At 42.5% G+C, this 15,415-nt stretch overlaps 1 protein-coding gene across 2 annotated transcripts in view; it reads right to left on the bottom strand.

Moving 5' to 3' along the window:
• Positions 1–2,814: 2,814 nt before the first annotated feature.
• The window catches only part of PAK5 (p21 (RAC1) activated kinase 5), a 246,750-nt gene continuing 234,149 nt past the window's right edge, over positions 2,815–15,415 (bottom strand). For both annotated transcript variants that reach the window (XM_074346926.1, XM_074346927.1), the window contains 3 exons: positions 9,219–9,344; positions 7,498–7,632; positions 2,815–5,026 (listed from right to left, as the gene is read on the bottom strand). In XM_074346926.1, coding sequence (XP_074203027.1) covers positions 4,871–5,026; positions 7,498–7,632; positions 9,219–9,344 — 417 coding nt within the window. In that variant the 3' untranslated portion in view covers positions 2,815–4,870. The remainder of the gene's footprint in view (positions 5,027–7,497; positions 7,633–9,218; positions 9,345–15,415) is intronic.

The following is a 15,415-nucleotide window of genomic DNA, read 5'->3' as shown; positions in this document are numbered from 1 at the left end:
ACTTGGATGAGAAGAAAATTATACCTTCCGTTTTACTAACCTCAGATGAAAGGCAGCATCTTCAGTCACGAACATAGGCACAAAACCACCGTAGTGTAAGCAGGACCCGTGTGTGTCATCAGGAGAAGGTACCGCTTTATATTCTTTGGAGATCCCTCAGGAAATCATCTGCATTCCTGATTTGAAATTATGGTAGTTACTACATCTTCCATCACAATCTTGTTATTAAATGCATTATAACCATAACATTAACAAATTTTTGAAAACGATACTTTAATTGGTTTCCTTTGTCAGCCTATGTATTTTGCTCAATGCATTTAAAAACATTTTTTTTCTGAGGAGCCCATGGGGTTCAGACAGCCAAGAGGGTCATGGTGCAAAATTAGGCTAAGAACTCCAGGGCGGATTGGCTACTTCTGTTGTCATTTAAGGTGACAGAACTTATCAGGCTAGGGAAGGAGTCACCAAGGTGCATGTGACAAAGGAGGTAACAAGAATGTTAGCATCAATTCTGTGTTTTCTAGACCCTGGTCTGGCTGGGTGCTGGGGACACATCAGTGAACAAAACAGGAAAAAATCCCTGCCTTCATGGACCTGAACCCTGTGTGTGTGTGTGGGTGTGTGTGTGTGTGTGTGGTCTTCCAGGTGTCACAATTCCTGTGCTGTCACAGTTGCTGGGGCCTTGGTCAGGTTCAGTTAGGTGGATCATACACAACCTTGACGTCCTTTCAAGCTTTAATTTTTTTTTAAATGCTGACAATGATGAGGCACAATTATCCAGGCATTTGCTCTGTGAGAAGCCCTTTCAGGGTAAGGAAATCCCCTTTGCTTTTAAAGCAGTGTATTTTGGTCCAGAAATTGGTAAGCTTTAGACTTTCTCAGGTCCCTTTTTTTGTCCTGTAGGAGATGTTGTCAGGGTCCCACCCATGTTCCCTCAGTCCTTCATGGAGGTCATTTGCTGACAGTTTCTGTACCTGCTCATGGCTTCCCCTGCCTCCCTCCCTCTTCATCGGAGGGAACTTTGCCCAAGTACAGGGCAAGGTGGAAGCTCTGGGAGCTGATGCTCTAGGGACAGGAGATGGTGGATAAATACCCAGCATCTTCACCCCCGGAAGGACGATTGTGGGTTGTCTCTCCCAGCAGGTCTTGGGGGATTGAGCCCCAGCATCCACAGTGGTGATTCATTAATACCCACTTTTAAAAAACCTTCTGTCCCCTCTTTATCTCACTTATCCACTCTGCCATGCTGGGGGAGCTCCCTGAGACCACCTCCCGGGAAGTACTTATGTGTACGTCTTTGGCAGAACCCACACTAAGGTTATCTATTCACTTGATGCAAAACGCACGCATTTTCAAGGCTCAAGCTGATGGGCTTTGCTGCATAATTTGGGTTTGGACTGTATCATGTCGCTTTCACAGAATTGCTCCTGCTTGTACATCTTGTACCTGCATCAGACCAAATCAGTCTTCTCGCTGCCTGGAATCTCATTACTGTTTGGTGACACAGTGATATTCATTTGATCAGTTTGACCAGAGTCTGAACTCACTGAGTTGATAACTTCAAGGAACAATTTTAGTTTTCTAGTAATTGATACTGAGTGTGCTCTTCCCAGTGGGTAACAGGGATACAACCATAATCCAGTTAAAAGCCATTAAAAAAATCAATCTCATTCAAATTCAGAATAACTCCCCATTCATTTGTTTGTGCTAAAGGTGTATCAGAGAAAGAGAAGTAGCAGTGAGCAGGTAGTGGTAGGAGACACAGTGTACCACTTTCTTCTAAGTCCCTCTTCCAAATCTTGGAGTCCAACTCTAACACTTGGCCCAAACCTACGGGGAGCCGTTGGGAAGGGAGACTCCAGGAACCCAGCTGGCTGCAGTCAGCTGCCTTGGAGATGCTGTTGGAAGAAAAGGAGGTGACTGAATATCATTTGTGTCTTCCTGAAGACTACAGCCTCTGCCTTTAGAGTGGCTGTGGTGTAGATGACACTTGTGGTTTTTAGAGTAAGGCTCAGCTCCTCCCCAAACCCCTCCCAATGCAGAAAAGCAGCCGTATTTCCTTCTATTTCCCACCCCTGTCATGGTGCATGCCTCCAGGGCACTCTCCAGGTTGGGCACCATCCCATGGCTTAGTTAAGTGTGCTGTCGTGTTCCCTCTCCACGCTCCATCATACACAGAGGAGCCTCGTGTCTTCTATGCCCTCCAGTGGTTTTGGGAACCTGACTGGGGAAGGTTGCCTCCATCTTTCCCTTCCCTGGCACACAACATGCTACTATCATGAGATCTCATCCTGCTATTTCAGGCTATTTCCTGAGGGTTTTCACACTCTGACATTTCCAGATAAGAAATGAACTCTTCATATACCAGTATCCTCCTCCATGTCAATGGATAAATGTTAATGTCTCCCTTGTCACCCAAAGAGGAGGAGGGGGCCCAACACTCTCTTCCAGTCTACTGGAGAGCTTCTCTAATCCCTTTTATACCTTTTCATTGGTAAAAGCCTTCAGATCAGTTTAACATCTTTGGAACAGGGGAGTAGAGTAGGAGTCTTTAGCCATGAATCAAGCGTTCCTTGAATTTCGCCTTCCAGATTTTAATCATTTTTTTTCTCAGTAGTGGTGGCTACATCATTGTTTTGTACTGCTTGTAACCACCGGGGATGGGAACATTTATCTCTGGTTCACATCATCATGATGTTATACATAATTTTATAGCAACTCATTTGCATTCCCCAAGATCATAAAGAAACCATTCTTGTTACTCAAGAAACAAATTTAAGAAATCATCTGAGTTTCCAGTAGCATGATGGGAAAAAGGCAAACATTTATTTTTATTTGCAAGTGCAGTTTCTGCCAGTAGTGCTCACAAAACCTCTTAAGCTACAGTAACTTTTGGTAAACTCAATGAATACTTTAAAAAATATCCAGTGATAAGAAAATTACAGAAAAATTTCCATTACACTGTCGAAAATGTTTGGAATCCAAAATCCACTATTTTCTGCAATGATTTTTAATATTTGCTCTGGTTAAAAAAGATTTTCTTTTCCCCCTTCTTTCTATTTCTACATAGTCCTGATTAAATTAGTACAATCTGCTCCATGAACTTTTAAGACTGCCATTTTCTGGATTTAGAGTATTTTCATTCTTACATATTTATATTAATATTTTACATAAAACATTAATTCGTTGTGTTTTATGAAACAAAATTATAGATCCTATTTATGATGAGGCATTTCCAGTTTGGGAAAAACTGAAAATCTAATCAGTAGAAGGTCATTTTATGCCTTTTTTTTCCTTTTTAACTATAATAAATAATTAGCAACCTATTAATTACAAACATTTGTAATTATGCTTAGAGCAACCAGAGCATTTTCACAAATTTAAATTCGTTATTTGTTACAGTATGCGAAGTCATTAAGAAAAGCCTCTGGTTTTCCAGTTTGGTAACAAATGGCTTTTTGTTTGATGCATAATTGATAGAAACTAATGATGACTATGTAGCTCTTCCAGAGTTTTAAAGGCAAATCTATATTGGCCTACAGTTAACATGCAAATTCATCCAACAAGCAACACAAAATGTATTGTAGTAGTCATTCATTTTTATCAACATTCTAGTCAGCAGCACAACTCGCCTATGTCGGAAACACATAACATGGTCACAACTGAATTCAGATCACACCTGGTAAATACCCTCTTCCTAATTCACCCTCTAGAGTCCGGACTTCCAGCATGATACATAAACAGTAGCGATTAATACTGTGGTACAAAGGTACTTACAGACAAGAGTTTGGTGCGCCAGCGTACAGAGTTTTGAAAACAGTGACAAACAAAACCAAACCTCTTGCCCTGTTCTCTCCCTTTTCCCTTTGTGAGACTGGAATTCTCACAGCCTGATTGAAACATTCAGTTTGGGAAACTGAGTCTAAATGATCCTAGCACTAAAACTGTTCCTCGGTAGGGGGTGGGGGGAGGATTTGGCCACAAGGGGACATCGTAGCCACTTACTAGAGGGTACTCGGGGAGACATCCCGCTGTGCAAAAGATGCACTGCTACTAATAGGCCTGAAAGAAAATGTGATTTTTTCCCCCAAAATATTTAGCTTTATCCCAAGAAGTAGTTTTGGTGGTATACTGTGGCTCAAATTTTATTTTACTATTTTTGGTTGGATAAATGAAATGTGCACCACCATCACCATCACCATCACTCTTAAGTCTTCTTCCATCACATAAGACACTTGTTAAGATAAGAAAGATATTCTACTAAAGCTGACGGTGATTGAGAGTCATTCGGTATTCAAAGTTCCTAAAGAATCGTTGGTTCTCTGAAAGGGATAAAAAAGTAGGAAAGACTTTGTTCAAACTCTTGCTAGTAAACAAGTTGTACTTCAACTGATACAATGGCTACGTGACATCAAAGTACTATAAATTATCAAAACTATCGTACAGAAAAATTACAAATTCATTGCAAAATACATTACACTGCTACCATTAAGAAAAAGTGCTTTTTGTTTTCCTTTCTTTTTTTTTTTTTTGCCAGAAAAGTATTCTTTCAATATAGAAAATCCTACGCGTTACCCTGCATGTGGCTAGGATATATCGTAACGGAGTTTGTACTGAGTCCTTCTGATTTGCTGGATGAAGGGCTAAAAAATATAATAATGACTTGTTAAACCCATGTTCCAGATGACCATGCCAGCTGTCAGTGGAGAGATGCCTGTTTAAGACACAAGAAGATGCCCTAGTCTGCTGAACCCTGCCGGTCATCACGCGGTCCCACTGGTCAGCTGGTCTGGAATACACAGGCCTTTTGCACGCTCTCTGAATTATTCTCATGTCCTCATCTAGCTTCGTCACCTGTGTGAACCTCTGCTCAGTGATGCCTGTATTGTCTCATGAGGGGAACAATGCAAGATGGTGGACCTGCCAACTTCAGGAATGGATGCCCGAGGAGCTCCTGGGCTGTGGCTCTTTGAGAGGGTTCCCTCACCAGCATCAGGTCTAGGAACCCCCGGAGCACTGAAGAAACCTGTGAAGACACAAGATACCACCCTGAGGACTAACATAGAAACCCCACTCAGTTCCCCTAAAAGCTTTCCCTGCAAATTCCCAGGAAAGTCATTCTATCCACAACATCAAACTCTAGAAAGCCAGCTTGAGGAGAAAGATGTTACGGAAGCAAAAGCAGATATTGCCTTTCTTAGCACGTGATGTCCTCACCTTCTTCAAGTCTGAAGTATAGGAGTAAATGACGGTACAACAAAGAGTGACTATTTAGTAAATAAAGTGATAACGGTAATAATAGTGACAGTAGCAGCTATTATGAAGCGCCTACTGTGTGTAGGCGCTGATCACATGTGTTTGATGTAGCGTGGTACAAACACAGAGTGAGTTTTACTTTTCTAACAACTGCAGCCATCTGGGCTTTGTGGAATCCTTTTCTTGAAGAGAAACAGACTTCTGTAATTAATTTCTCATAATTTACTTTTTGAAGTATAGCTTACATATGTTCACATGCATAAATATTAAGAGTACATTTTACACTAGTTTTAATTTTTTTCTTTTTTTAATTGAAGTACAGTTGATTTATAACGTTGTGTTAGTTTCTGGTGCACTATAGTAGTTTTGTTAAACACGTATTTACTCCCGCCCCTATCAAAATAGAGAATATTTCCATCTTCAGGAGCCTATCTAGGGCCCTCTTCTGGTCAATACCCACCTCCCTACAAAGGCTCACCACTATCCCGACTTCTAAGAACATAAATTAACTTTACCTGATTTTTTTCTTTATAGAAATGGAATCATACGCTTTCAACCCCTTTCTGTCTGCATTCTTCCACTCAACAATGTGTCTGTGAGATTCACCCTTGAAATGTGTGGCAAAAGTTATCGCATTTTCAATTCTGTGTAGTATTCGCTGCTGAATTATACCACATAGTATTTATCCATTTGAAAAATAGTCTTGGATGGTTTCTAGTTTGGGTTTTGTTTTTTTTTAATTCAAGTATAGTCGATTTACAATGTTGTGTTAATTTTTGGTGCACAACAGAGTGATTCAGATATATATATATATTCCTTTTCATTTTTTTTCATTATAGACCATTATAAGGTATTGAATATAGATTCCTGTGCTATACAGTAGGAACTTGTTTTTTATCTATTTTATATATATATATATATGTCAATATCTACGAATCTCAAACTCCCAATTTATCCCTCCGCCCCTCCCCCTTGGTACCCATAAGTTTATTTCCTATGTTCCTGTTTTTGACCGTTAGGATGAGATCAGCGTTTGTCCATGACTTTGAAGAACATCACACTCATGTGTGTTGGGTGTGAGAACTATTTGACTATTTGATACCATGGCTATTTTAGCCACTTTTAATTGTTTAAACTGAGTCCAGTGCAGTAAAAGTTTCAACCTCCTGTTCAATTCAAGCAGTCTCCCCCTTTTGTTTGCAAGTCCACACAGCCTATCTGAGTGATTCTACTGGGGTTCTGCCCTAAGGTTTAGGGGTGAGGGAAGAGGAGATGCTACAATTACAAATTATTCCCCCATCTCCCCAAGGGCAGCCTCACCCCCTCTCTTACTGTCAGGAGGCGGATGGGAGGGGAGGTGTGTGGGGTCAGTGTTTATAGTTTATATGGCACATCTCAGCAAGCTTGGCCCCCAGGGGTGGGCCCCACAGTGGTGGTTCTTCGACCGAGCATCATTTTTGCTGAGCTTGACCCTACCTGGCAATCCTTGGCAAGGAAAGACCCTACTTGGTCCCTTAACCATGTTCCTTGTTGCCCTGCATGATCTGGCCCCTGCCTACCCCCTCCTTCAGCCTTTCCACTTGCTCACCTCACTCAGGCTGCGGGTCTTCGCACTGCTCCTGCCTCTGCCTGAGACGTTTTCCCCGCAGATCTCTGCCTGCTTTGCTCCTTCTTTCCCATCAGGCTCCAGGCCACATAGATCCCTCCCCAGAAAGAGCGTCCTTTGTTCCTCAACCAGAGGTAGCTCCCAGTCCCCTCTCGCACATGCTCCAACACTGTTTTTTTTTTTTCTAACCCTGTTTTATTCACTTCGTAGCATGTGCCACTCTCTGAAATTTTTTTATCCATCCATTTGTCTGTAGTTTATTATCTGCCTCCCCAACTAGAATAAAACCTCTATGAGAGTCAGGAAATCTGGGGTCTTGTGCTGCGATGTCCTGGCAGTTTGGGCAAGCAATGGGCTCTGGATGAAGTGGGGTGAGTGGAGCACCGATCTACTCCTCTAGCCGACCCTACAGAGAGGAGCTGGGTGACCCCATTTTACAGATGAACTTCAGAGACTGAGAGGCTGATTCACGTACCCAGTGAATGAACAAGAGGAGGGAACAGAGATTGGAATCCAAGTGACTCATATTCCAAAGCCCATGCCTGTGAGCCAGGATCCACTCCTGGGAGAGGTCAATCTTTAAAACTACACTTGAAGAACGATTTTGAACTTCAGCAGTGGCTGCTGCTTCTCACCTTGTGCAGGTCCTTCACTCTTGGAGGTAAGCTGTCCCGGATCCGCCGCATGGCCTGGAGGGGAGGCTCGTTGAAGTAGGGGGGCTCGCCATCAATCATCTCTATCACCATGATCCCGAGGGACCAGATGTCCACCTGTTAGGACAACCCACTGATTATCTCAGGCAAGGAGAATGTCCCGAAACGTTGGCTGTGTCCAGGGAACCCCAAAGATTCATACTTATCTGTAAATTAATGTGATATTTGTAACCTCTCAAAATTGACAATTCAGATTTACAGCTAAATTGTTGAGTGACCCAGTGTTTGCTAATGGCCTGTGCTTGCTTTTTAAAGGCAACTTCAATGAAGATTCCGACAATGAGATACAGTGAATGTTTTAATACTCTGAAGTTTGGAACTTCTTTTTTTTTTTTTTTTTAACTCTGGTAACTCAGGTGGTTCACGGTCTATCAGGGCAGATGAGAAAACCATCCAAAGTTTTATGTTTTGGACAGAGAAGTAGTTGCATTAAACCATTAAAAAAATAAGAAAAGATTTTTGACACATTCACAACAAACCGCAAAGAGCTACACTGCACTACACAATAGATCCTGATTCTTTCATTAATTTGATTTTTAAGAACAGTTCTTTGCCCCCACCTTTGGGGTTCTTTCCTTTGTGTGTTATCACTTTGAAGCAGCCTGCACAAAATCCTGCTATATAAAACCATGTTCCGGGAATGGAGAAAAGGAAAGGGGGAGATGACAAGCCCTCCTTTCTGGGTAAAGAATGGGAAGTCAGGACAAGGTGGAGCCGGAGCTGGGCTATAAATTCTCTGGTACAGTTGCATCCCTTTTACAGCCTCATTACCCTTCTTATCAGTCAGCTGCATTCCTGCCATCACCTGCGCAGTGACCTTCACTGAGAATTTATGCTCTCGGGACCACAGCGAGATAAACCAATTGAGTGTTCACCCAAGGGCAAGCAAACATGGGAAAGAGAGCAGAGTCCGCCTTAACTCTGCCACTGTCCTTCGCTCATTGGTCCATGCCTTTTCCTCTCTTAGAATTGCCTTCTGCACCATGATGTGTGGAAACATTGTGTGCCCAGGCAAAACCAACCCTTGCCTCCGTGTGTGTGTGTGTGTATGTGTGCGTGCGTGTGTGTGGTCTTGTGAGCCTCAGAGCTTCTGCCCACGCTATTCCCTCCCTAGAAAGCCCTCCTCTGCTTATGTATCCAAACCTTGTCCCTTAACAGATGATGAGCGACAGTTTTCTTTCCAGAGGAAACAAAACATGTGCCATATCTTAAAATGTGTTACGGTACTCGCAGATGATTTTGCCTGTGGGAAAACATTCTTTCTGATCCAAATATTAACCCCAATCTTGTGGAGCTTTCTCTGACCCTCCATCCTCTAAATCATCACACCTGCTCATCTGTGCGTCCCTGGCCGCATCGCCTTGTTTTGTGTGCACCTGGCACTGAGGGAGAGATGTGAGTCAGAGTGATTCTGCTCCAATGTCCGCTGAGGACCTCAGTAAACACTCCTGGATCAATGCTGTGGCAACAGCCTCCGTGGTGGCCAGTCTCCCTTCTGCCACAAACTGCTTGGTGACAAGTCCAGTGAAATGTGGAGTTGAAAGTCATCACCCTGATCTCCTGTGGTCATTAATTATCTCGGAACCACTGTATCCCCGAGCTTGCCTGGGTCCTGCCACTCCCGATGACTGTCACCCCCTTACCTCTGTCCCATAAGGCAGCCTAGAAATCACCTCAGGTGCCATCCAGTAGGGTGTGCCAACCAGTGATTTCCTCTTCGGCACCTCTTTGGAAACTTGAGCACAGAAACCAAAGTCAGACAACTTTATCTGAAAAGGAAAGGGATACAACAAACTAACATTGAAGAATCCTGGCTCCAGATGTAGAAACATAGAAAGAGTTTCAAATTCAAAACAAAATCGCTTCATTATTAACAGGCCTTAGAAATACTGCGGGAGGAGCTAACAGACCCTTTTACTGGAAAGACACAATCCATTTTAATGAAAAAAAAAAAAAAAAAAAAAAAAAAACCAAAAAACAAACAACAAAAAAACCCTCTCGTGGCTCCACCAGGGTTGACTTGCAAACGTTTAACTCCAGAAAGCAAAAATTTACGAGACATGCAAAACAACAAATTCATTACAATTCCAACCTACTACTTTAATTTTGCGTGAGAGATGATGCTTTAGTGTAAGTCAACTGGTATTCTCAATGCAAGTTTTGTACAAACTGCTGCAGTTTAGGGTTTTTGTTTTCTTGTTTTTCTTTTGCACTGAACACGTTTAGCTTTCTAAGTACCATGAGATGATTCAAACAACCAACCTCATTTCTATGTCTGAATTATTGAAAGACCCCATTTATAAAGAATGCTGAGATACCACTTTAAGTACCAGCTCCCTTTTTTTTGGTTTTCCTCCTTTGCTCCAGGACAACTGAGGTTGCCAAAGTAAACATCAATGCAAGTGGAAATATGGGCTTAGAAACTGGGTGTTAGCACTTGGTTACCAGGGTTTAAGGTGGTCATCTTAATTATACAATGTGTATATACCTATATATATATGTTATTTATCTTAGATGTCACCAGAAAGAAAAACTCCCTGAAAACTCTTGCACACAGCTTTTAAGAGCACTCTTTAAGAACATACTGTACCCTTAGGGACCCTGTCAGTGTATGTATTCCAGGTGACCTGTTAGTGCTCAGTGGTCCAGGAAGCAGACGAAGCCATCACGCCAAGGCAGGGGCCAGCAAGAAACAGGAAGATGGATCCCATCTCTTTCACCCCGAGGTCCCATAACCCACATTGTCTCCTACTCTCCTAGTCTCCCTCTGGAGGGAGACAGGGGTGGGAGGTGGGGAGGAAGAGTAGATTGTGGCCAAATCTGACAGACTGAGATTTTAAAGGTAATAATGTGGTTGAACTCTGATAGACAATGTTTAAATTATTGAAGTAGAAGCAGACTACATTTAATTGAATAAAAATAGACTTAAATAAATTCTATTCAGTGGAGTTTTGTGAAGAAGTCTAGGTTAGTTTTAAGAAACAGAGAAACTGTAATTGTGTGTGTATGGTAATTTCCAAAGCTCGAGTGTGAGTAAATGTGCAAGCTTACCACACAGATAGTAGAGGAGGAACAGTTTTGCCAGTGTATTTTGTTTGCCTGTAAAGTTAAGAAACCTGGATGATTAAGGAGGTGATCAGCATTTTGGTATTGGCAGTTTTAATTTCAGTATCTCTAGTGTGGCTTTCCTTTTCCAGGCATTAAAAAAAAAAAAAAAAAAAAAAGAAAGAAAGATCCCAAACCTGACGGACTAATAATTATCTCCCTGACAAAATGATGTAAGATGAGAAATTGAAACTCGACACTCGGCAGCTACGCTTGTTCTTCTGCTGTAGGAGTTTAAGTGCTTCGGCATGATTTTTTTCACTCATCCAAGTACATAAAAGAGACAATTTTCTAAAAGAACATAACTGCACGCAACATTCCTCCAAATAAATTTGCAAGTAGATAATGAGAACTCAAGGAATGAGTATAATAAAGCATGGTAGGCAGTTCTTAAAAGGAAACCACACAGACTTCACACTGAGCTTTATTGTAGATAGGATTGTACAACGCGGGTACTTAGAAAACCGCCTTTGTCTCGCTAAGGCAGTCAGGCTAAGAGAACTGAAGGGGGCACGTTGCCCGTCCCCTAAGAGGAGGTGATGTAGTTGATTCCAAAGGGGCCAGACAAGGAACTAGAGCTTAGAGCTCAGACAAAGCTGCTACTTAAACTTGAGATCTTACCCATCTTAATGCATCCTGGCTAGGAATCGGGGGCCCCACAAAAACATGCAAGAGGGGGAGCCAAAGAGAGTCTACCCACAAGACAGCTACAAGTGTAAAATAGAATGTCAGACTCTCATTTTGTAAATTGCCTACGTTCCAAAGAATTCTTGCGTCTGCTGCGGGTTTTTGCTATGGCAGAAAGATGGATGCTTTCATGCTTGGTTCCTGGGCACTCACTATAAGCCAATGGTACTCAAGTGTGTAGCATCAGCATCCCACGGGAACTTGTCAGAGATGTACCCAGCCTGACTGAATTAGAATCTCTGAGGGTGGGGTCTAGGAATCTGTTTTTGCCCAAGTCTCCAGGGGTTTTGATGTTCTGTGTTAAGAAGAACAGTGACCCAGGGCCAAAGAAATAGATGTAATAGAAGGGACCAGACCGATGACGGTGCTTCCAGTTGAAGACCCACTTCTTCAGCAGCCAAACCCAAGAGGAGAGGGAAGGTATCATAGTGGCTGAGCTGGATCAGCGTAGAGCCTCGCCAGCCCCTCTGCCATTTGACAGACTGCAGAGAACTTGCTAAGGCTGTACAGTGGTATTAGAGGGAGACTGAACCCTGGGTCCCCTGACTTCTCATGCTGCGCTCCCTGAGTTAGAAAAAGTAACCTCTGTGGAGGGGGAGTTTGGGTGTATCTCAGGGTCTATCTTATTTGAGGAGAAAGGAATTCTCTCCAAAGCAATGAATTCTCTACAGGAATGAATTTAAGCAAGCTATTTAACATGCCCAAGTCTCTGTTTATTCATGAAGAGCTTTTTGGAGATAATCTTTAGGTCTTCTTCTAACTGTAGAAGTCTAGTAATTTGAGAGCCAACAAAACTCAAGTGCTTAAGAGAGATAGGAAAATTAGGACCAATGCATTAGACGTGCAGATGGGGACAATGGGAAACTAGAGGCACATGACCTTAGTAAAGAGATACTGACTTCCAGTTGATTGTCAGGGGCCCAGTAAAGAGGATGTGGAACACCCCAAGGCTCTGCTTGCCAGTCTAGGGCCCCTTCCTTATCCTTTAACCCTCACTTCAAATTCTGTGGGAGAAAGGGCACACACTCATTCATTGTTTCTGGGCACTGTATCAGTTTGGGCTCCCTTCCCCCAGAAGCAAATGTTGAGAAAAGGATTCAGTGTAAGTCATTTACTGAGGGGATAAGGAAACATTAGCAGTGAAATCGGTAAGTACAACAGGAAAGGAAAGGCAGTCAGTCAAGGGTTAATCACCAAGTAAATTCTCACTGTGGAAACTAGAGCTTAATCCTGCTGAGGACATCTGGGAGACTGTGTAGGTGTGCCTCAGAGCTATTCCAACCAAGGGTGAGAGAGCTGGGGTATTTATACACCAAATCCCATCACTTTTTCAATGTTGCTTCTGGGTATCATGGATATTAATTTCCTGAAATTTCTACTCCGCTTTGTACTGAGGTTGCAGGCAACAGGGGTCAGAGAAAGTCCCCAAGCAAAGAGTTGCAGGTGGTGGCATTTGGAGGTGGAGATAGTAAAATGGGGAAGCCTCCTGAAGAAGTGGGTGGGACACCAACAACATTTGCACTGTAGTGCTATTCACCCTCCTTACACCACCTCCATTATTGCCCTGTGTGAATTTAGGCACAGTGTTGTCCGATACTTGGATTTTTTTCAAGGGAGACAGGTATCTGAACTTTTATGTGAAATTGCCTAATTCTTAAAGTGTGGCAACCAATTTATAGTAAAAGGAAACACCATAAAGATCATCTGTAAATATCCCTTTTCAGTAGGTGCATTGGGTTTAAGCGGTCATGGGTTTGAGTTCCCCTCTAGCCAATGAATTTGATAAAGTTAATCACTCGCTATCTAGTGGTCCCTAAGTATCATCTTTCAGATGCAGGTCCCAGACCAAGGAAAGATTATGGATGAATATACTCAACCCTTAATTGCAAGGGCTGGGGGACTGCCTTCTCTCTGAGCATCTACTTTGTAAGTGGTTTACTTACAGTTTTATGCCAATTACTTCACGTAATTCTTGCAACCACTCTAGGACAGGCTATTTATTTTCCCTTTCAAACTCCAAATACCACATTCCCCTTGCTTAACGTAAATTAGTCTCACTAGATATTATTTCTGCTATGAACAAATAGTGAATGATTTATATTCAGTTGATAGCAACTAATATCCCTTGTAGTCTCTGAAGAGGCCAGAAGGGACTTATCCTTTTAAACCTGAGCAATTCCCTGCCTTTAAAACTTTTTTATTTTGAAATAATTATAGGTTTATAGGAGGCTGCAAAGAAAGGCACATCCAGTCCTCCCTAACGTTAGCATCTTATACAAAATCGCACAGTATCAACACCAAGAAATTGATGTTGGTACAGTTCATAGAGCTTATTCAGATTTTATTAGTTACACATGAACTTGTTTGGGTATGTAGTTTGTGTGTGTGTGTGTGTGTGTGTGTGTGTGTGTGTTTGTCTACTCTGCAATTTTATCACACTGTACTCTTGTACAACCACCATCAAAAATCAAGGTACCCAACTGTACCGTCACTGTAAAATGACGGTGCTTCCTCTGTATGGCCACACACTCCCAGTCTCTAGCCCCAGCAACCACTAATTTGCTGAACATCTCTGTAATTACGTTATTTCATAAATGTTACATAAATGCAATTATGCAGTGTATATCCTTTGGGGATTGGCTTTTTTTCACTCAGCATAATTTCCTTGAGGTTCATCCAAGTCATTCAATGTATCACTTGTGTCACTCATTCATTTTTTCCGTCTGGGTGGTATTGACACATCATAGGTTATTTAACCATTCACCCTCTGAAGGACATTTGGGTGTTTTCAAGTTTGGGGCTATGATGAATAAAACTGCTATAAATTTGTGTGCAAGTTTATGTGTGGAAATAAGTTTCCATTTCTCTGGAATATAGGCCTAAGAGTGTGATTGCTGGGCACATGGTAAGTCCATTTTTAGTTTTGAAAGGAACTGCCTAACCATTTTTCAAAGGGGGTCTAGCATTTTACACCCCTGCCAACAGCAGTGTGTAGATAAGTGTTGCTATCACTATTTTTTGTTTTAGACATTCTTACAGGTCTGTAGTGATATCTCATGGTTTTAATTTGCATTTCTCTAAGGGCTAATGATGCTGAACATCTCCCAACAGGAGGATAACCCAGCACACCTTGTGTGACAGACAATAGTTTCCAAAAATGCCAACAGTAACACTGTCCAGCCCATAAGCTCTTCTTACCACGTGACTCAGCTCGCCTCCCACTGAGGCGGGTTTTCCGTTCCTTCCTCCTGAATCTGGAAGGCCTGTGATTATGGTGGAAGTGACACTGTGACTTTGAGGCTAGGTCATAAAAATGCCATATCCTTCCACTCTGTTTCTTTGGGACACTCAGTCTGGGAATCCAGCCTCCATGCTGTGAGGAAGGCCACGTGGAGAGGCCACATGGCAGGTGCTCTGGTGGACAGGGCCAGCTGAGCATCCAGCCACCAGCCAGAACAAAGGACCTGACATGTGAGTGAGGAAGACGTCTAGAAGCATCATCTAACAAATCAGAGCAGCACTGGCCAGCTGAGCCTGGCCAGCTCTCAGAGCTATGTGAAAATGTAAAATGACTTTTGACTTAAGACTCTAAGCATTGGGGTGATTTGTTATAATGACAATAAATAAATGAAAATGTCTTCTGCACTATAACATGCTATAAAAGCTCTAACAGATTAGTATAAGCTATACTCTCAGCCTTTTCTTGGAGTAGCTACACTCCAGTTCTGCTTTCTTTCTTAAAACAAGCAAACAAACAAAACTTTCTTTTCTCTGTAGAAACTGGAGTCAACATGGTGCCTTGTTCTGAAATGTGGGTGAGCTCACACTGGCCAACAAGGCCAGGAGCCAGGCTTCATTCAACATGGCTGTGTTCTCTCTCCCGGCACCACTCTCATCCCTGACGGCCACAGGCTCCGCCCCCTCACGTGTCTGCTGTCACCAAGGCAGGGGCCTTCTCTGACTGCCCTCTACAGACCCACCACCGTCCTTACTCTGCTTAAAATCAATTAATTATAGAAAATTGAGCACTTATCACACCTGTCTGGTG

Source organism: Camelus bactrianus, chromosome 19, assembly GCF_048773025.1.
Source record: "Camelus bactrianus isolate YW-2024 breed Bactrian camel chromosome 19, ASM4877302v1, whole genome shotgun sequence".
Taxonomy (NCBI): Eukaryota; Metazoa; Chordata; class Mammalia; order Artiodactyla; family Camelidae; genus Camelus; species Camelus bactrianus.
This window is presented reverse-complemented; position numbering and strand designations above follow the sequence as displayed.